The sequence below is a fragment of the Apiospora hydei genome (assembly GCF_038363865.1).
Source record: "Apiospora hydei strain CBS 114990 chromosome Unknown utg000004l_segment0_segment0, whole genome shotgun sequence".
NCBI lineage: Eukaryota > Fungi > Ascomycota > Sordariomycetes > Amphisphaeriales > Apiosporaceae > Apiospora > Apiospora hydei.
Genome location: NW_027117363.1, coordinates 9,061,378 through 9,082,161, shown reverse-complemented (window position 1 = coordinate 9,082,161; position 20,784 = coordinate 9,061,378). Strand labels below are relative to the sequence as shown.

General features: G+C 56.0%; 5 protein-coding genes across 5 annotated transcripts; all 5 read right to left on the bottom strand.

Annotated features, from left to right (window-relative positions):
* Window positions 1–245: 245 nt before the first annotated feature.
* Window positions 246–2,651, bottom strand: PG997_005309 (ATP-binding protein cassette; the record flags this gene model as incomplete). The annotated part of the gene is made up of 5 exons (XM_066809624.1): window positions 246–796; window positions 866–1,145; window positions 1,204–1,956; window positions 2,101–2,300; window positions 2,432–2,651. The coding sequence occupies 5 exons, from the start codon at window positions 2,649–2,651 to the stop codon at window positions 246–248; spliced, it is 2,004 nt and encodes a 667-aa protein (XP_066673242.1).
* Window positions 2,652–5,001: 2,350 nt separating this feature from the next.
* PG997_005308 (uncharacterized protein) lies at window positions 5,002–6,663 on the bottom strand (the record flags this gene model as incomplete). Its single annotated transcript, XM_066809623.1, has 3 exons — window positions 5,002–5,518; window positions 5,578–5,858; window positions 5,920–6,663. The coding sequence occupies 3 exons, from the start codon at window positions 6,661–6,663 to the stop codon at window positions 5,002–5,004; spliced, it is 1,542 nt and encodes a 513-aa protein (XP_066673241.1).
* A 304-nt stretch (window positions 6,664–6,967) lies between these two features.
* Window positions 6,968–7,219, bottom strand: PG997_005307 (uncharacterized protein; the record flags this gene model as incomplete). The annotated part of the gene is made up of 1 exon (XM_066809622.1): window positions 6,968–7,219. The coding sequence occupies one exon, from the start codon at window positions 7,217–7,219 to the stop codon at window positions 6,968–6,970; it is 252 nt and encodes an 83-aa protein (XP_066673240.1).
* A 4,433-nt stretch (window positions 7,220–11,652) lies between these two features.
* PG997_005306 (Sterol 3-beta-glucosyltransferase) lies at window positions 11,653–15,455 on the bottom strand (the record flags this gene model as incomplete). The annotated part of the gene is made up of 4 exons (XM_066809621.1): window positions 11,653–12,502; window positions 12,558–13,642; window positions 13,732–15,101; window positions 15,185–15,455. 4 exons carry the CDS (start codon window positions 15,453–15,455, stop codon window positions 11,653–11,655), a joined length of 3,576 nt encoding a protein of 1,191 aa, XP_066673239.1.
* Window positions 15,456–17,208: 1,753 nt separating this feature from the next.
* On the bottom strand, window positions 17,209–19,062 carry PG997_005305 (YAP-binding/ALF4/Glomulin; the record flags this gene model as incomplete). The annotated part of the gene is made up of 2 exons (XM_066809620.1): window positions 17,209–18,150; window positions 18,214–19,062. 2 exons carry the CDS (start codon window positions 19,060–19,062, stop codon window positions 17,209–17,211), a joined length of 1,791 nt encoding a protein of 596 aa, XP_066673238.1.
* Window positions 19,063–20,784: the final 1,722 nt, after the last annotated feature.

Here is a 20,784-nt window from a genome sequence, read left to right as displayed (position 1 = left end):
TCATATAGGTGCGTGCCCCTGACAAGCACCTGTTTAGCTACGAAGACGGACTACAGGGGCAGGGGACGACTCGTGGGGGCCAGGTTGACGAGACTGGTTCTCAGGGGAAGCGCGGTCAGACCCCATGAATGTGACAGTAGAACCGTGATACCAGATATTCGGGGTAAGGGGTGCGAGTCCCGTCTATAACCACCAACCCCATGAAGTTCAGGCCGTCGAGAACGGACAAGTCGCTTTGGTATTATCTAAACCCGAACCTTCAACACCAACCATCCCGCAATCCGGTACCCCAGCACGATCCCCAGCAGGATCCCCACATTGCGCCCCATGTGTCCCGGCTCGTACCCGTACTGGTCCAGCACGCCCTGTCCCGCGATGAGGCACTGGTCCGCGAGCGCGGTGGGGTACATACAACTACAGCCCGTATCCATCTCCCCGTCCTTGCCCGTCATCAAACGAGCGCACTCGTAGACCCGCCCGGCGAACTCGTTGACCATCATGCCCTCAAACACCCACTTCTGGTAGTCCCAGTAGTGGAAGCCGTACCGGTAGAAGACGTTCAGCAGCGGCGGGCTGACGAGGAAGCCGCCGACGCTCATCCAGAGCCCGTTGGCGAAGGCGACGAGGGCGAGGGCGACGACGAAGGAGGGGAAGAGCGAGGTGAGCAGGACGACGAGCGACTCGGCCGCGAGCAGGTCGAGGAAGAGCCAGAGGAGGTAGGTGAAGAAGGCGGGCGCGGTGGGCTGGAAGTTGGAGAGCCAGTAGGAGATCACGGAGAAGAGGAGGGAGATGAGGACTGTGGTGGTTCATTTAGTGTTGGTAGTAGAAAGGCTTATTGGTATAAGGATGAGAAGGGGACACGTACATAGGTAGGGAATCCCGATCAGGAAGTTGGAGACCACGAGCGCTGTCGCGCCGTAGAGCCCGTTGTGGTGCTCCTTGACGTACTGCTGGCGGTCCTCGAGGAAGGCGGGCACGTAGGCCACGGCCATGAAGGACATGAAGGCCGAGCCGAAGAACTGCAGAGGGGAAAGCAAAACCATGTCAGTTTGAGGAGGGCAACACTCGGGGTCCTCGTCGGAAGGAAGTGGTGGTGCGAAAAAGAGAAGACTTACAAGACCGTTGGTAATCGGAACAATAGACGCCTGCTCCGTCCCCAGCCGGAGCCAGACCGTCCCCATCATGAGCGCGAGCCCGAGGTACATGGCGACGCGGGATCCCGTACGCCACGACGTCGCGGTAGCTCTTGACGAAGGAGCGGCGCAGCAGCGTGAGCACGACGCTCGCGAACCCGGGCTTGCTGCTTGTGCTGCTGTGGCCATGCTCCGGGTCGACCATGTTACCGCTCTTCTCGGAACTTGCCTTTGCTTCGATCTGGCGGATCGCGGCCCGCATCTCCCGGCACCGCGCCGACCCCTCCCACCCCTTTTGTAACCCCTCCAGCCGCGCCCGCGCCGCCCCCTGATCCGTAGCGAAATCCGTATTCACGAGCTCGAGGAGGAACTCGGCCGTGTTCGTATGCGGCGGCATCCGCAACCCCCAACCTCCCCCTTCTCCACCCTCCTCACAAAACCGCGCAACCTGGTCGCCGCCCGTCCCGAAATAATAAGGCCTCCCCGACGACAACAGCGCCACCTTATCAAACAGCCCAAATGCGCCCGCCGACGGCTGGTGCACGCTCGCCACCACGACCAACCGGTGCCGCCGCGCGACGACTTCGAGCAGGTACTTTAGGACTTCGAACGCGGCCGCGGCGTCGAGGCCGCTCGTCGGCTCGTCGAGGAACAGCACGCGCGGCGCCGAGAGCAGGGCGGCCGCGACGCCGACGCGCCGCTTCTGGCCGCCGCTGAGGCCCGGGCGCAGGGGGTGCCGATCAGGGTCTCGGACTGATCCGACAGGCCGAGGGAGGCGAGGAGGGTGGCGATGAGGGATTTGCGGGATTGGGCGGAGAGGGTGCTGGATCACAGGTCAGAAGGCCTTTCTTCTTCCTTTCCTTTTTTCTCTCTCTTTTTTGCCAATGGTAGCAGGGCTTGGGCTGCGCCAACTCACTCACCTAGAACTGGTAGCCAGCCGCGACTGGAATTGCAGCGTCTCGCTCACCGTCAGCGACCCGATGAGCGCGTCCTCCTGCTCGACGAAGCCGCTGATCTCGCAAAAGGCGGACCGCGACGGCGGCGCGGCGCCGTTGACGAGGACGGTGCCGGAGACCGTCTGGCCCTGGGCCGGCGGGCGGTGGGCCAGGACGTTGAGGAGGGTGGTCTTGCCGCTGCCGCTGGGGCCCATGAGGGCGCAGAGCTCGCCTGGGGGTTTTTAAGTAAGTATATGTCGTATCGGGAATGGTGTTCAGGGCTACGTGCGTGGGGCAAAGAGAAGGGAGGGGGAGGAGGGGATGAGGAACAGGAATGAACAGGAGGAAAGGGGGGAAACATACCAGCTTCGACATACCCCTCGACATTGTCGACGAGGTTCAGCGGCTCCTTGGTCTTGCGGTCCTTGACCGTCACCGTGACACCGCGCCATGCGATGCTCGACACCGTGGTGTTGAGCAGGTGGGCGTCTGCGGCGGAGCACCCTTGCTCCAAGTCTGGCGACGTCGTCGAGGACGACGAGGTTGTATATTCGGGGGCGGCTTTGTCCTTATTGCTGTTCATCTTGGCTCCTCCTCGTTGGCCGTACACCATATGTGTCTGTCCGTCTTACACCGTTGGTGGCGTCTGGCTCTGCGGGACTGGTGCTACTTTGGCCTGCCGGCGTGTTACATGCAGTAGTGTTAGTGGTGCCAGCCAATAGTGCTCTCAAGGGGGAAAGCTCCCGAGGTCAGTATAACTCGGTATGTCGTTCAAACGTTGATATCGACGAAAAAAAAAAGAAACGAAAACCAAAACGTCAATGATTGCGCCGTTCTAATATACTTGAGAATATCTTCACTCCACATGGAGGCTTCATACTCGCACCCCCGTAAGAGGCTAGGGGAGACAGCCTTTAGTGCTCTATGGCGTCTTCCTCAACACACGCTCACCAGGCAGAATTCTGCATGTCGGTGAAGAGAGCCCCTCTCCCCCAAACGACGGATTATGGAAGCTGATGTCGCCGACATGATTATCGAGTCCAGCCAGCCCCATGGCGTGTTCTCAGTCTATGGATCATCAACATGTATTGCTTAGATAGGTAGGATTACTGTTTCGTCTCCCTCCCGTACGAGCTGAATAGCAACCCATCACATCACATCGCCAGAGCAGTGTTTAGGAGGGTGTGTGTGTGTATGCGTGTGTATGTGTATGTGCTCAATATCACATCAATATGGTCGCCGACCCCGTAAGCGGTGTCGACTGTAAGAACAAAGTAAGCTCATCAAACGACAGCCCATCGAGCCGCCGGCTGCTTCAACCTAGTGGTCTAAGGCAAGAAGACTGTGACCTAAACGAGACGCCACATCTGTCTGATGCGTAAATGAGGGAGAAAATGTAAAACGGCCCGAGATCATGGTGAAGAGGCAGGTAAACCCCAAGTCCAATTCCAATGGAGCATAATACACTTGCCCTCTTTCGCATACAGATCTATGATCTAGATCATAGATGGAGCCGGTAGGGCCGTACGTAGGCTCGGCGAGGTAGATACAATATCGAACGATGAAAGAAATGAACGGCGACTCGGTGGAAGGAATAGACGTAAGGGGGGGGGAAATACATATATCTAATGCCCGGCGTTCCCCGCCGACACATCAATGGAATAAGGGGGGTCGGTTAGCAGCCCGGAGAAATTGGGATAAGTATGTACTCAAGCATCTCGGCGACCTGGACAGCCGCCGCGGGGGGTGGGGGACAGAGATAGCGCCCCCGATCGGCTTGTACAGTACCCTACCCTTTACTTCTTAAGTAAGATTAGGTGCCCGCAGGCCCAAGTGTCAGCGCTATCATCGAAGCGACGGGGACCTCATGAAACTGCCGGCGACCTCTTCATTGTATGTACAGTAAGTAGCTGGTATGTGCTTTTTTCGTAGCATAAAGTGGTACTTACAGTGAGCTAAGAAGTTTAGCTGGCAGTCTAAGCAAAGAAATACGCCGAGCGCATAAGTATCATGATCGAAAGATGGATGCCGAGAAAAACGCAAGGCCAGCTGAATTAGAGGTATGTAGTCGGCGACCTGGGACCCTGTCCCCGTCGCCCCGTAACTTCTGTCAACCTCGCCGAGGTGCCCTGCCGCCCTTGCGCCCCCAGCTCTCCGTAACCCACTAATCGCCGTCTGGCCACTAAACAGCCAATAGGGGACCCCTAAACCCCAACTAAACCCCGAGCCCGGCGACCACACAGGGCCACATCACCTCCCCGTTGCGACTCTGATGTCCCTTTCTCTTTTCAGCCGCTCAGGAATGATGAGCAGTCACCTTGCACGCTTTCACCCACGCGATCACGAACTAATAGCTTTACGGGTTGGTCATTTTCTCCCTCATGCACGCTCCGCATAGGCTAAACCTATAATTGACCAAGAGCACATGGGAGAGGCATGCCAGGCATGGCGTTTGCGCGGCGCTGGCAGCATCAGAAGCCAACAAAAAGTAAAGAAAAGGAGATTGCATGCATTGTGACAAGACCAGAGTAAAATATAATAGTGATAGATAATATGGATCATGGATCACTTATTATAGATAGACGCGTACGTGCCCCAGCCATGTTCCGTACATGGAAGGTTTGCTTATATATGTTTGTCTGTCTTTTCTTGAATTCAGAGTTCCGGCCAAGATACTGCTGTTGAAAGATCACCAACCATCCAAACTCCACACAAAACCCCATCCAGATATTGTTACATCGTGCTTATTGTGCCTTACGACAGCGCCCCTACCACATTCCACATTTTAAACACTATATAGAAGGCCCTTCTTCCCTGCCCAAGTGTATTATTATTTTTTATTTATTTTTTTGTTCCGTTCTGCCTCAAAATGGCTGTTGAAATCCCACCGTCCTCTCTCTCATGGATGAACATGCTGCTGCACACCCTCAACATCAACTCCCCGGCTGAAGCATAGTGTTGATATCGCTCATAATGCTCTCATCCGACGCAATGGAACTGACAATCTCCTCCTGGGTATAGCCAACCCAAAGGCTCGCATTATCTTGCTGCGCCTTCTTGGCCCGATAAATCTCCTGCGCCACGCCCTTGACCTGGCCTGACGCCCTCCCCGCGGCCTTCCAAACCGAGCTCAGTTTGTTGAGGGCGCCAATGTTCAAGCGGATCTGCTGCCGCAAGTCCTCGTCGTTCTGCACAAAGTAGAGCGCCCACTTGCTCAGGTGCACAATCGACGAGAGCGTCAGCACGCACGTGAAGAAGTGCGTGTGGCTCGTGATGGGCACCGCGTACGTCACCATCTTGCTGATGGCGCAGGCCGCCGTGATGATGTGCTTCGTGTGCGTGTTGAAGTTGTCGCCGCTCTTGACCATCTGGTGCGGCGCGCAGGCCGTCACATCCCGGGCCGGCGACGAGTCCAGCTGCGAGTGCGGCTGGTGCAGGATGATCGTACAACTAGAAGGGGATCAATTAGAGAGATGTACAATTGGAATACAGATGAGGAGTGTACTTACGCATGGTTGATCATGTGCGCCTGGAACATCATCTCGTCGAGTTGGCCGTCCTTGTTCAGACAGTCGCGCTTCGAGTCCGGCAGATGCATCCTCCAGTTCGACAGCAACATCTCTATCCGGTCGACGTTCTCGTCCCCTGGGAAGACACTCTCAGGCAACCGCATCATACGGCCGAGATTCCTAATGGACGCCACTCGATAGGCGAACGAGGAGAATTCTCGCTCCTCTCCACTGAAGAGCTGGTCGTCGAAATCTTCGAGGTACATGGGTCGTGGAATAAACTAGGAAGTGGTTCAATTAGTGCACAGCGAACAAACGCGAGAGGATCATCACTGCACTTACCCCTGAAAGGTACTCGTGCTCTTCACAAGGGAGAGCAACGTCGGCGACAATATCGAACAGGAGGAAGTTGGTCTGCCGATGGACACCAGCCACCATGCCGTCGACGATAAACAGATCCCACCACGTCCGCCGCAGGCTCTCCTCGACCACGGGGTCGCCCTGCCCGTAGTTGGTGGCGTAGGCCCGCTGGTACAACCCAATCTCGATGGCGATGCGCTCGACGTCCGACAGCAAGTCCCGGGTCTTGTCGTTGTCACAGCTACCATCGAGGCCGATCAACAGGACCACCATGGCCTGCACGAGGAAGGCGTCCTTGGGCGCGTCAGGCGCGTAGACAAGCCGCATGGCCTCGTCGAACAAGGTGGCGCGGGTCGGGCCGCTGATCTCGTTCACCAGGTACAGCGAGCCCGTCCACCGCATGGCCGCCAGCAGCGGCTCCAGGTTCCGCTCCTTGGCGACGCGCAGCAGGTGTGGCTTGGGCAGGGCGCACGGGTGGCCCGGGAAGAAGTGGTGGTAAAAGGAGTCCACGCAGCGCTCGGGCACCGTCTGCGGCGGCCTCGGCCGGTTGTCGAACTCAATCAGGGCCCCACTCACCGGGTCGAGGTAGGGGTTCCTGTATAACTGCAGGCCCGAGAAGCCCGGCGTGGCCACGAACGGGGATACCGGGGGTTCCGGCAGTCCCAGCACGGCATTGTAGGCCGTCATCGTCTGCGCCGGCGTCGCCACAGTCGCGCCGAGCAGCATGGGGCAGCTGTTGTCACCACCGGCGGAGGGCGGCGAATCGGAAGCATGTCGTTTGTTTGGGTTCTGGGCCGTGTTCCTTCTGGGGCCCCTTGTAGCCGCGCCTGGAAGCGATGTACTGGCACAAGCTGTCGCTGGCCTTGCATCGCGTACACGGATTGAGCCCGTCGCACTTGAGGTGTTTGGACCTCTTTTTGTTTACGACGCTATCAGCTTCTAGTCCAGGTCAAGTTTGAAAAAGGGAGAAGTAGAGGATGGAAGGCGTGAGTGTGGTGGTGGTGGCAGTAGTACTAGCAGTGCTGGTAGTTCACACGCTACTTACGCAAGCGAGGCAGGCCGCCGGAACGGTTGCAGCTGGCGCGCGCGAGTCGGTGGCGGGCGTCGAGGCTACTGACATGGAGGCATTCGGCGGCGGCGGCGGGTGGAATGTCTCTGTCGAAGTAGCAGTCGTAGCTGAAGCGTTCGAAGTCTCGGGCAGCAGAGAAGGAGGGTTGAATACGGCGCCCGAGGACGACACGGCGGCGCGTGGTGGAGCGGACTCGGGCGGATAGCGATCCATTCTTAGCGAGTCCATAGGTAACCAGTTGACGATTGCCTCTCTTTTGTGTATGAAGTGTGTTTGTGTGCCGAGCTTGCACTTATATATGCCTATACCTCGTAAGAACAGATGCGATGGCCAAATTGAAGTGACTCGGCATTAGTTGGTGCCCGTTTGGTAACATACACCGAAACGAGTCGAAATGCGACGGTCGTGGTGTGGTGGTGGTGGTGGGGTGGGAGGAAATGGTCGTCAAAGTGGGCGGGCGACGCATGGGGAAGGGAAGCGAAGTAAAACCAGGGAATAGGTTGAATGGCAGTGAGGGAGGGACGGGACTAGGTGGCAGGCGAGGTATGAATGGTCAGGTAGCAAGCAGGTAGCGATGATATGTGATACACATATAGATATACTTACATGCAATCGACAGTCGCACTGCACGGAGACTCTCCCGGCTGGAGGGTTCGGCTGTTCCCAAGTGTTTCGTTTCTGCAAGTCATAAGCAGTATAATACAACGTCCACGGGCTCAGCTGTCATCCAGCACGGTCTTGTCTAAGTATTCTGTGCACTTCTCTTCAATTTCCTTCAAACGTACCTAACTTTGCAATTAGTTGCCTGAACGATGAGAAAGAAATGCTTTTGGTGGTGATACCCTACCGGCACGTACCCACGCGTGTTTTGAGACAGACAAAAAGAGCAGGGAAGAGTCGGAGGGCCCTGGAAGTGCCCTGCCAGTGCCCTGCCACCCGATAACCCGTACATGCATCTACGGGGCAGAATACGGGGCATGGCAGGCGAGGAGGGGCAGGGGGTGGGATTGCTCAGCTGGCCCGGAGATGTGTCTATCCATGCATGCACAAACCAGGGAGCAGGCATCTCCGCCTGTCGACTTTGCTGCATACCTGTACATCCTGGCCGCCTCTGAGCAAGCCATCCTCATAAGTGAAGGAACAAATTACCTTGCAGCGTATCCTCGTGGACACGCGGGCAGTACTGGATGTGCGGATGAAAGTGGGCATTCGGGCTGGGTGCTCTCTCATTGGGCTCGGCCATCGTGAGACGATTGATTAAGATGATCGGCCTCTGAACCACCAGTCGGTAAACTTTGAGCAGAAAAAAGTCCCCACCCTCTCGCAAGCGAGGCAAGGGGGCAGGTCTGATTGGCGGCCGTCCTGCAGGCCGAAATGCCAATCTTCATGTACGATATCACGGGGCGCGATGGGCAAAAGAAAGGAACACCGACCTGTAGTTGAAGAACAACTCAAACGTCGCAAGCAAATCAGACTGGAAGGTGGGAAAAAGAAAGGCTTCGCCCGCGCCACAAGGGCCAATCAACCGCTAACAACTGCTTGAGACGGATGGGTTGGCTGTCTGTGGTAGCAAGCCGGCGTCCAATGGCAGACCCAATATGCGATCCAAATCGAATCGGGTAGGTACCAGCTGCGCCTGCCAGAAGACTTGCGGCAGGGTGCAGAAGGTGCAGAAGCGTGGTGGGAAGGGTCGAAGGGACCTCAAGAAACGAAGCACTGACGAAATGCATGCAGGCAGAACGCCAAGTCCGCCCCCGAGTCACCAAGCTCCCAATTGCTTGTATATGATGAATCATTGGAAATGGATGTTCAGTTTATCAATCCCAAGATGGAATATAGTAAGAAACATAGTAATCGTCTTTCACTCGGTCTGCAATTGACCTCTCGTTGATTCCCCGAGAGCCGTCATGGAAGAGTCGGAGCTCGGTTCTGTACCGGACCCAAGCATTTGATGGAAGAGATCTATTATCCCCCCACATAAACAGTACCAGTACCATGGACGGACGCACTGGAAGCTGGAAAGGACGGCCCACTACGACTACTGGAGTAGTTCCTGCTATCTTTAGCTGACCAACCCTTTCTTCGGTCGTGACGATAGTGCTGCGAAAATGGCCCACCGAGGAGTGCTCCAAGTGTGCGCGTCGAAGGAATATCCAGACCCCGATCCTAAATCGAGTTGACAGACAGCCTAAGAAGCATACCTTCCTTCTTACTTGCAGTGTAGTAACTCCCTCCTCGCAAGTCCCACTTTCAAGCCACCGGCGGCATTGGGGACTACAAACTGCGAGCAAGACGCATGCTCGGTCGAAACAAGCCGAAAGTATTGCATGTATGTACTTAGTATGCCTGTCCGGAGCCTACATACATACATCGATGACATACATGAAAAAGGGCCCTCTAGTCTCGGTAGAACCTGGTAAAAGGCCTTGCCGGGCGGCTTCTGGGATCACTTTCAGCTCTACCCACAATATTTGCCAACGGCGCGTTCCTATCTACATGTAGTTTAGCATCGATGCGGCCCAGAAACACAGCCTCCCGTCGGGATTGCTCGTGGGTGTCGGCAACCGGCACCGGCCGCTGGCTTCGTTCGTAGCTACATACTTATTTTGGGACGCCTGATACAGTACGCTGGCGGCTGCTTGGGCTTCATAGTAAGGCTTGACCTCTCGATGCAACATCCATCTGACATATCTCTGCAACAATCCGTCCGTCTGTAAGTATCCCTCTCTGGCTGCCTGCCTGCCTGCCTACCTGCAAGCCGGCATCATCCCAACGCCCTCCCTCCTCCCACTATACCATAACCTGCCTGCCTTTACGAGCAGCAGCCAGCTGAAATGGGAACACGGGCTGGCTTTCTCGGTGCCACAGCGTCCGTCCCGTCGCACGAGCAAGGCCGGACACTTCGCAAGATCGACCCCAATGTTCCGAAGCCCACGTCTTAGTTTCGAGCTGATGTGTTACCCTGGTACTTTCTCCCCGTATCGTTACGACAGTCCACGATCGCCGACTGTGATCTAGAGAACGAAGTCGGTAGGAGGACCGGTGTAGGTGCCAGATGAAGCCAGAGCAAACAGGTATCGCGGAGTAGATCACGTACGTACCCGATGTCCACGAGCGCCTGCTCGTCATGTCAGGGCATTGTGCAGTTGAGTGAATATCTGCTTGCTTCAATACCACATGATCTCATCATGCCGGGCGACTTGATGAGGCCTTCAGGGAGTCAGTCACGCAAAACGATGTCCACTGGTGCTATGGTAACACACCAAATTACTGCTTGCCATGCATCCACTGCCAAGGAAACACAGAATAGACCAGATGGCCAAAAATAATACCATAAGATGGAATGGAAATGCAAAAAGAGAAATTCTTGCACTAGCCGCGAATCGAACGCGGGGCCCATCGATGGCAACGATGGATTTTACCACTAAACCACTAGTGCCTTCTTGTGGAGGACGTCCAATTGGATGAAAGATATGAGATTTATCTGACTATGTATTGACTAGATTTACTGAGTAGGTCAACCTATCCTTGCCCAGCTCGATTTTACGACAAGATGGCATCGACTTCTACGACTCGCTGCTTCGGCGCCCAGAGCGACAAAAGCTCACAGAGTGCCAGGGTTGTCGCTGGTTAGTTGGTCATGTTCTCTGTGCTTTTACACCTCACTTCGACGTGATCCAAATGATCGATCAATTCATTGCCCCCCTAACCCCAGTATCCGTCGCTCCGCATCATTTCACTAGCTTCCTACTAGCATCGAGTCAATAGGATACCGTCACCAGGAGTCATCAACTGCTGTGCCAAATAAAAGAACATTATGCGTTAAACGAAGGGACAGTTGATGGTACGACTTACATGGGGAGGAGAGTGTTAATGTTGAGTTGGTGAAGCTCTGCTGGAAACATAGCACACCGGGTGCAGAACCACCCGAGTGTAGGAGTTCACGCCTATGACACCGGAGGTGCAATGATCAATGCATTCGCTCGTTACCAACCTGGTGGCATGCCATTAATATCAGTTGATTATGAAAGCCACAGTATACGCGAAAGTCCTTGCTCTCTCTCTGTGTCATGCTCAACATTGACAGCTCGAGCATCTAACACACAAAATGTTGTAGACTCTGCCCCCGTATCCGGCTGCGAAGCAATACTGCCACGACAGCTTCAGCAGCACATAACTCAACCAGAGCCTCAATAACCCGACATAAGTTCGCCAGCAGCAGTTACGTTCCTCCTCACTTTAATCTACCAAGTCGGCGAATCACAAGGTCATTCAAGGCTGTACACTCATAAGAACCTAGTCACCCGAAACCCATAACTCACTCAACTTTCCCACGACGAATCTCACCAACTCAGTCACGTTGCAGCACAACTTGATAAACGAACAACACATTAATTATACTCTGTATCAAAGACTCAACATAAAACTTCTGCTACTACTGTATAGCCGTCACGTTTTCGTAAAGGGAATCGAAGAATGAGAAAACACAAAACAAGAAAGGGGGTATCCATCAGCAGGAAAACAAGAAAACGCAAACAAAACCGACATGAGGATACCCATCGTCGACCCCGTGTGTATCCATCGGTCCATCCTTCCCCTATTCCAAGCATGCTTGCACCGTTCTATGCGTCTCATTCTACTCAACCTCATCCCCCCACCCCCACCGGCCTAGTATCCTGCCGATTCGGCGCAACCCGCTCCCCCTCCACATCCTCCCGCACCGCCCGCGACGCATTCTCCGCCGCCTCCCGCTGCACCTCCCCCACCACCTTCTTCTTATTCTCCTCCTTCTTCTCCCCTTCCTTTTCCTTCTCCTTCTCAGCCTCAGCCTCGTCAGCCTCCTCCTGCTGCCTCGACAACCTCCGACTCCGACTCCCACCCTTACTCCCATGGTGAGTCTTGGTAGACGCCGCGCCCCCTCCTCCCCGACTAGCAGCCCGCTCCGGCTCCAAACTCCTCCTCCGCGTCTTCCCCAACACCGCATTAATCGGCTCCCCATTCTTCACCGCCGCAATCGCCCTCTCTGCGAGCTCCACGCTCTCAAACGCCTGGCCCCGACCCCACTCCCCGTGCTCCAGCCCGTACTTCTCGCCCGGACTACCACTGTCTTCAGCATTATTGCCGGTGTCGTTCCGATCCTGATGATGGTAGTGCAAGTGCGGCCTCCTGTGAATCCGCGCCGAAATGCTCCGCTTCCCATTCTCCCGCAGCACCAGCTCCCCCAGCTGCCGCATCACGTCGTACCCCTTGTACGTCTCCTCCGACAGCGCCGTGCGCTCCGGCGGCGACAGCTCCAACAAATCGCGCTGCGCCTGCACGATGCGCGCCCGCCGCACGTACCGCGCCGGGTTGTGCCGCCGCTCCAGCTGCTTCGAGATGCCCTTGAGCGTGTACCCGAACGGCGACACAATCGCCGCGATGGGCTTGAGGACTAAACCCCCAAAACCCATGGCCACGCCGCCGAGCGCGCCCCCCGAACCCGTCCTGCTTCGCGCCCTTGACTGGCAGCCGCACGATGCCCGTAACGCCGTCGTAGATGCCGAAGACGAACTCGTGCCCCGCGGCCTGCATTCCCGACTTGATGCCCGTGACTCGCGGCGGGCGGCGCACCGTATCATCTCCGTACAGTCGGGGCGCGTTATGGAAGCCCTGCGCAATGGCCATAGCCAAGTCGACGGGGGCCTGAGCAATAGCCTTGCCAGACTTCTCCAGTCCCTTGGAAATATCCGCACCGTACTCCTCAGCAGCATTCTCATAGCCCGGAGTAGTAGCCGTGAGAATCGAGTTGTTCGTAAGCTGCGTTTGCGCCGGCGGCCGCAGCATCTGGTTCTGCTGTTGTCCAGACTGCTGCTGCTGCTGCTGCTCGGCGCCAGAAGCACCGTTCGGGAACGGGAACTCGGACGAAGTGCCATTGGTTGCTTCAGTAGGTTTTGGTGTCTTGGGCTCCGCCGCCTTCTTCTTCTGCGTCAGTTTCTGTTGGCGCTTAGCCTCTTTTTTCTTCTTTCGCTCCTGGCGCTTGGTCGACGTCCTGGCAATCCGCATCGGCACACTTCCAACGCCCGTAAAGAACTCGCCAATGGCGCTCCCCATAGCCCCGGCTAGACCAGTGACCGGCTCGCCTGGTCCCTCGAAATCGTTCCATTCCTTGTGGCGTATCAAACGCAGCCGCCGCCAGGACAGCAAACCCTTCTCCACGAGGATGTCGGCTGCCACCGCGCTCAGCTTGATGCTCGTATCCTTGACCTTCCAAACAGCCACGCGGTCGCTGAGGATGGAGCAACGCATCGACTCCTCCCCGCTGAACGCCAGGTGGTTATGGAACGACTTAACCGCGTTCTTGGCCCCATCGCCCTCGGCCTCGATGCTCTTAGCAATCTTCTGCGCACCCTCACGCGCTTCATCCATCAGGCAGAACTTGATACCCTCCGCGAGCTTGTCGGCATCGAGCTGCTTGTAGGGCACGGCCTCGGGCCCCGCGCCCGCGGTGCCGATCATGGAACCCCAGAAGTGCTGATCACCAAAGAACGGCACCACCATGGTGGGTAAGCCGCACTTGAGCGCGATCGCCGTGGTGCCCGCTCCACCGTGAATGACACAAGCCTGGACCTTGGGGAACAGCCAGTCGTGCGGGGTGTTCTCGAGCATGAAGATGTTATCTGGCGTGTTGTCGCCACCCAGTCCACCCCAACCCTTGGAGACCAGCGCCCGCACGCCGGCCTTTTGACACCCTCGAATATCATCTCGGTGAACTTGTCCGCATCGTCGACCACAATCGATCCGAAGCCAATGTAGATAGGCTTTTCGCCTCCATCCAGGAATTCGACAAGGTCCTGGGGCGGCTTGAAAGTAGACGCGAGATCAAGGAAAGTGAAGCCCGCGATGTCAATTTCTGGGCCCCAATCTTCTGGTTTCGGCACCAACCCCGGGCTCCAAAGGTAGGTGTATGGCACATGGAGTCGGTACGTAGAACCCGGAGCCCAAAGTGTAGAAACCGGATCAAGCTTCAGCGTGTTGACGCGGAAATCGTTGACCAGGTCGCCGAGTCCTTGCCACACCATCATTTCCACTAGGGGGTAAGACATGAAATTCGTGTACCCGGGGTCGACATTGGTCTTCTTGATACTCGCCAACGGATGCGGGAAAGCTTGGGTGGGTGTGTAGGGGAACGTGAACATGAGATGCAGCGGGATCCCCAAGGCTTCGGCGCAGTGGATATGGGCGAAACTGGGCGGGTTCGCAATGATGGCATCGGCAACGAAGGGGGCTCTGTGGCCCATCATCTTGAGATTGGCCTCATCCTTTTCATTGTCGGTGGCGTTGATACAGGCGCGCCAAAAGCCGTCAAACATCTCAGCCATGGCGTTGCGCCTGCGACCAATGTCGCCGGCCTTGACAGACTCGAGTTTCGGAATCATGCCGGGGTTCTTCACCATGAACGCCATCAGCTCCGAAGGATCGCCTCCGACCGAGAAGAACTCCAGACCCGAGTCGTTCTCCACAAACTCTCTGAACGCTGGGTGGGTCGCTATACGGACGCGGTGGCCATAGTTCTCCTTAAGGACCTTTCCGATCTTGAGAAAGGGCTGCGCGTCGCCTCTTGATCCAATGACCATGATGACAATGTTTAGCTTCGGCCGTCTCGCCGATTGCGATGTGGTGGTCGTCGCCGAGGAAAGACGCGACGGGCTGGCCCGCCCTGACCCCCCGGCCTTCTCGGTCTTGGGCACAATCCTCTTGACGGCCGTTCCCAGAGCCTTGGCCAAGTACCCCGTATTGCTCGTGTCGTGGACCGTAATGTTCAAGCGACCATCCCTCTTAACCTTACCCTTGGTCTTGTATTGCTCATTGCCCACATTGAAGCGGCGGTACTGGTCGTCGCTCCTCCTCCGCTTCTCCTTGGCCGAGGTTTGGCTCTGTTCCAACGGCGCGCCTGGCGTCTCTTGGCGGTCCTCATGTTCGTCTTCGGACCCGGACGAGTCGGAGCTGTCGCTGGTTTCTTCCTGCTCGCGGCGCGCCTGGAGGGCGGCGTTCAGCACGGAGATGTTAGTCCCAGCCCGCTTAAAGGCCGGCAGGGCAGTCACAGTCCGATTGAACCCTCGGGGCGCGTCGGTCACGAACCGCCTCTGTCCCTCGAGGGACGGGCGCTCATCCTTCTTCTTGTTGGGGGAAGACTTCAACGGCTCGGCCTTTGTCGTGGCGGGCGCGCTCGTGCCGTCATCCGTCTTCGCGCGAGGGGGTGCTCGTCATGGGCCGCAGCGGTCTTGGGCGGCGATACGGGGGACGCGATGTCGGGCGGGATGAGGCTGGGATAGACGATGTTGCCGTGAGCATCGCGGACGAGGGCGCCGGACCGGTCTTCGCTTTGAGTGTCGGTGATTTGTAGCGTCTCGTCGGACGGATCTGGCTTGATCGGACCCGAAGGCGGCTTGTCCAACTCAAGACCGGGCATCGAAACCGGCAGTCACTCCGATGGAGCACTGGGCTACTATTTGGCAGCTACCCTCCGTCGTAGCTCGGTGTCGTTCGTCGAAACAAAGGTCGAGGTTAGATTGCCTTCACGCAAGGGTCGGAGAAGCACCTGATTTCTTCCAGTTTCAGAAACCAGATCAGTTCGGCTGTCGATACGTTCTGCAGCCCCGTCTGGCTGATCTTTGGGCGATACAGTAAGACGAATTGTGACGTTCCAGTGGTAGGGATCAAGCGTCCGGCAAGTATGGGGATGTACGGGTTGCTTTGTGGTAGATCCTATCCACAATCGGTCGGTATTAATAGAGAATAAAGCAGGTTTGTTGGTACATCAGAGTGGCAATCTGTTCTGCAGAAACCGATACTTGGGGTATATTGATTAAAGAAAAGAAGGGTTGTGTTCACAGGAATGCAAAAAGGCAAGTGGACCAAGTCAAGTCAGCACAGCACGACACGGCACTCGAAGGTGTCACGAGAGTTTTTGGCAGGTGAAAAGGTGAGGGTGCATGACATCACATCTCGATGGTTTCCCCAGCACAGCACAGATTGCGGCCGCGCGGGTGGGTGGGTGCTGTAAACAATTCGACATTAGCGGCTTAGCCAGGGGCTATGGGCGCTGACGGTGGCCCCTGTCAAACCCAATTGGGGGCCTTTGTCAGGGCTAGGCCGGAGCTATCAGCCCGGACAGCCCCTTCTGCCATTCCTCGCCCCCCTGCAAACAGCGCTTGTGGTTGACTGCAATCGTGCCGCTTTACCCCAGATCGAACCTGAACTGAGCATGGGTCCTGCCTGTTGAAATTGCAGTCCGCTTCCGTACACCAGAGTGAGTGAGTACGTAGCAATCACTTCAGCACCATGTGCGCTGTACGTTTTTTACGAGACACAAGCGATGCACTGCATGACGGGATTCGTCACCACTGCGTTTGCTGTGCGCGGGTGGTTTCGTCCATCGCTTAGGACAACCCAAATTGATTAGGGGATGACTTGTCTATAACTCGGTTCCAGATGAAATAACACAGAGACTTTGCCAGAATAACAGGTTTTCGGGGTGCACCCCGGACTCCCGGCTTGGTGTTTCGTCTCCCTCAGGAGCCTTATTGGGCTCGTTAAGGTTATGGTTCAAGAAGCATCGCTCGGATTCGCAACGATCGGGGATGTAGAGGCGAAACTTTATTCTCGCAAGCATTGATCCAGCCAGGCCTCCAATGGCCCTACGGATTGTCAGATACATGGCGACAAATGACAAAAGATATAAAAATAAAATCAGAAAGAGAGATTTTCGTGATGCACTAGCCGCGAATCGAACGCGGGGCCCATCGATGGCAACGATGGATTTTACCACTAAACCACTAGTGCCTATAAGCGGACTACCACTTGAATGGAACAGATATAATTTATCACACATTATATAGCTGTCTGTTCAAAAATGAACAATACCAGTGCCGTCATTTCAAGCCTCGTTGACCATCTCTCGCTTCTTAGGCACGTCATGAAGGTCAGATGCAATATACAAAATAGAACCCATCATTATCGCATCCCCACGTTCTACATTCGAGCTCTAAAAGCGACGTTACGGCTCCGTCTACCAGCCAGGATAAATGGGTTATCTCTCTCCTTACCTCTCGTCATCCCTCCTCATATCCAGCCAGTAACCAGGAGACCCATCCAACCCGCCAAGCTTCCTTTGCCATTCCCAGTAACCCGCCGGTCGGAGTACCAAACCATCCCAATGTACTTTATAGGGGAATACTCCTCAGCCTATCCACCAGTATAGCCAACTCCATCTTCTCCCCCTCACCCAGCTCCGGCACGCCCTGCTGCAGCTTCTCCGCGCCGCCCACGAGCGGGTCCACGAACCGCTCCGCGACGGCCGCGCCCATGCCCGACGGCACCACGCCCTTGAGCCCGGACGAGAACAAAAAGTAGCCAAAGTTGGCCACTTGCGAGAGGAAAATGTTGTTCTGCGCCCAGTGTTCCGCCAGCGCCTCGTGGTCCATCTCCTTCAGCTCCTGCATGTCCGGAAAGATGAAGTACTGGAGGTGATCGACGACCTCGGGCCCCGTGAAGGCGTTCGGGCTGGCCCCTTCCTTGTTGGCGGCCAGTATTTCCTCCTTTAGCCAGGTCACGGCCACAGCCTTGAGCGTGGCAAACATGCAGTTCTCCAGTAGGTCCTCGAGGATCTCCAGACGGTTGTGGTCGTCCGGGTCCGAGTGGAGCAAGATGCCCGCATAGGTCGTCGCGGCATTCCGCACGTGTAGATCCGGGTGGAACACGCTGACCAGCGTGAGGTTGTGGTGGTAGGCCATGAACTTGGTCTCTTGGGTGGCCGAGACGAGCTTCATGTGGTTCAGAGCCAGGCCCACGGTCACGAGCGCATCGGCGATTCCGGGGTTCTGGACAATTTCGCTTTGCGGGTCCGCACCCAGGAACCGCTCCAGTAGCGTGTTGTGCTCGGGGAAGAGGTGCATCTCGGGTGACGGGTGGTTGGCCTCGAACACTTCAGCCGAAAAGATCCAGTAGGCGATCACGGACACGGCGCCGCCTGGCGACAGCTTGATCTCGTCGGCTGAGTCAAAGTTTTCGAAATTCGCCAGCGGGTCGAAACCACTGGCCTTTTCGTATATGCTCTTGACGAAAGATTGAGAGCAGTCGTCAACACCCAGGTCGCTTAGTATTGACTGTGTTACCCTTGTTTAGCTTAGGTTTCAAAAGCATCAGACTCGTATCATGTTTGGACTTACGACGAACTGGCCGACCACGGCATCTCGCTGTTGCAGTGTGTCGTCTTCGGTGTACTTCTGTGTCATGGTCTTCCTACCCGGAAGGTTCTTTTCCGGGTAGTACTTCTCCAAGAGGCGGGCGGACCACTGCATCTCATTCTCGTTGATGTACCTCTGCAGTATACACGTGACAAAGGCCTGGAGCAGTTTCGCCTGCATCATCTCCTCGGTCGGATCCTCCTGTTCGGCCTCGGGGTCCGGGGCGTTCTTGGAAGCGTCGCCATCCTGGTCCGGGTTGGCGACGTTGATGCTGGACTTCCTGCTGGGCAGCGGCGGCCGCTTGCGCCCGGAGAGCGAGCGGACCAGGTTGATGACGGACGCCGTCATCTCGGGCGTCGGCTGGTAGGCTTCGTAGACCTTAACCAGCGACGAGCCCAGGAACCTCGACGGGTACTTGGTCTTGATGCGCCGGTGCAGGATGGCCAGCATGCCGAGTAGTGTGATGAACCGGGCCGCGACGTCTTTGGGCGGCTCGGGCTCCTCGGCCTCGGCCAGCAGGGCATTCTCGTCCCCGGATTCCTCGCTCAGCTGCTCCAGCGCCTCCATGACCTTGATCATGACCTCGCGCGGGTTGCCTAGCCGGGCGACCGTCTCCAGGCACGTTTCCGCGCCCGGGATGCGCAGCAGGATCTGGACGAGGTCCCAGCCAATCTCCTGGGTGAGTTGAGGGTCCTTTTCCAGGACCTCATTTACGGTAGGTAGGACCTCGGGCGAGGTAACATTGTACTGCAGGATGGTGAGGTAGGTGAAGCGGTCCTTCTCCTTAGCGCCCTCGCGGATGGCAGTGATGGCCTCAGACAGCTCCGGCATGGTGACAACGGGGGGTTGCAGGCGTCCTAGGGTATGCGACAAATCAAATAGAGAGTTACAATATTACCTAATCTGACGATGTAGGTATAGATACAAGAGTCATGGATGAATACTGTGTAGCTTGGGGTGCGAAAAGAGGATGAACAGTGAGTAGAAACGAGTGTCTTGGCAGCGGGTGGGTTTGGGAGGTTTGCTTGGGCAGGTGAGGTGACGTGTGTGGTGACAGGCGGCCGGATTGATGAGACGGGGAATTGGCTGAGCTTTTCTTGGGTCTGCGCCGCCTGGCTGAATGAGGGGCATTGATCATGGATTACGCTGGAGTCTTGGACCTGCCCATCCTGCCCATCCACTCCCACCACTATCACCCACTGATCGACTGTTCGCATCAACACCAGTATAGCCGCAACTGGCCTAATCTTCTAGCGTCCATCGCCGTCAATTAGCATGCAGCGTTAGGGGGCTACAGGGCCCCAGTTCAGGGCTACAGCAGGTCGATTGCTTGCCTTGCGCTCCGCTTACTGCTTCAGTAGAACCTACTGCACTGTTCCAGGGGTGTCCCTCTACCCCACCATCTACTGCGGGGCTATCGCCTATTCTAGAAACCCATGAAGATCGTCAAGGCATTTCAAGGCATTCCCATTGAGCTGTTGTTTAACTGATGAGGTGGCTATTATCTGGCCTTGCCTCATAGGACATAATGTTAATTAACGGTATTTTCGTGACTGCAGGCGAATCAGTTATGAGCAATGCCTGCTCTTGAATATGCTAGAATCGATAGACGGACTTCCTATCTCATAAGGCAGTGATTGAAAGCGCAACATGCCGGAGTGCTCTTCGCAGCTGCCTCATTCGCCTTCACCTCTAGATGTATCAAATCAAGTCACGAGTGAATAACGGCGAACAAGGCACCTACGTAGCACCCTCTCATCTGACCTCTGACAGCTGTGCCCATCCGTCCCTTACTGTCCTCACCCGTTCCCCTTGGTTAGCTGCCGGCAGTTCACACCCCCAGACCCCTGTACACAGCTCGTCTCATCAATATTAACCACTATTCTCCGAGCTGACCACCCCTGACCAACTCATATATCTGAAGGCACCGACAGTACGAAACATAATAGCCTGAAAATACCATAGCACAGTCGGCGGCGGTGTGGGTGGTATCATCCCGATATTCCCTTTTCTCTCGATCACGGAATCAGCAAGATGAATCTTATACGGAAAAATCAAGTTCACTCGGAGTTCTAACAGCAGTAGTAGGACGGTAGTTTGACAAGAAAGTATATATCCTGTAATTGTGTATAGTAGAATCCAAACGGCCATATATAGTTCCTGTATATTCTGACCGAGTCCCTTCGGGCATGCCTGCCTCTTCGTTGGGCAGGCGCCGTAAGCGCGTACCGAAGTGACTTGAAGCCCCCCAGCAACGGTGAGTGAGTGAGTAGGTACGGTGACCTAACTCCTCGTTGATAATAGATAATAAAGTAGAAGGCCTATGCGGCCTATCGATAGTATGCCCAACGTCGGTTCTCGTTCTGATCGTACACAGGCCCTGGCGTCAAGTCTCGTGCAGCTTTGATCTTGATAGAGAACAGAACATGCCATCAGAACAGTCATGAAGCCCTTTCCACCAAAATCAGCGCTCAAAGCCCAAACCCTGCCTCTCGCTTTTCTAGCCACTCAAAAAAAAAACCGGCATCCCAAAAGTATAATTACAGAAGAAAG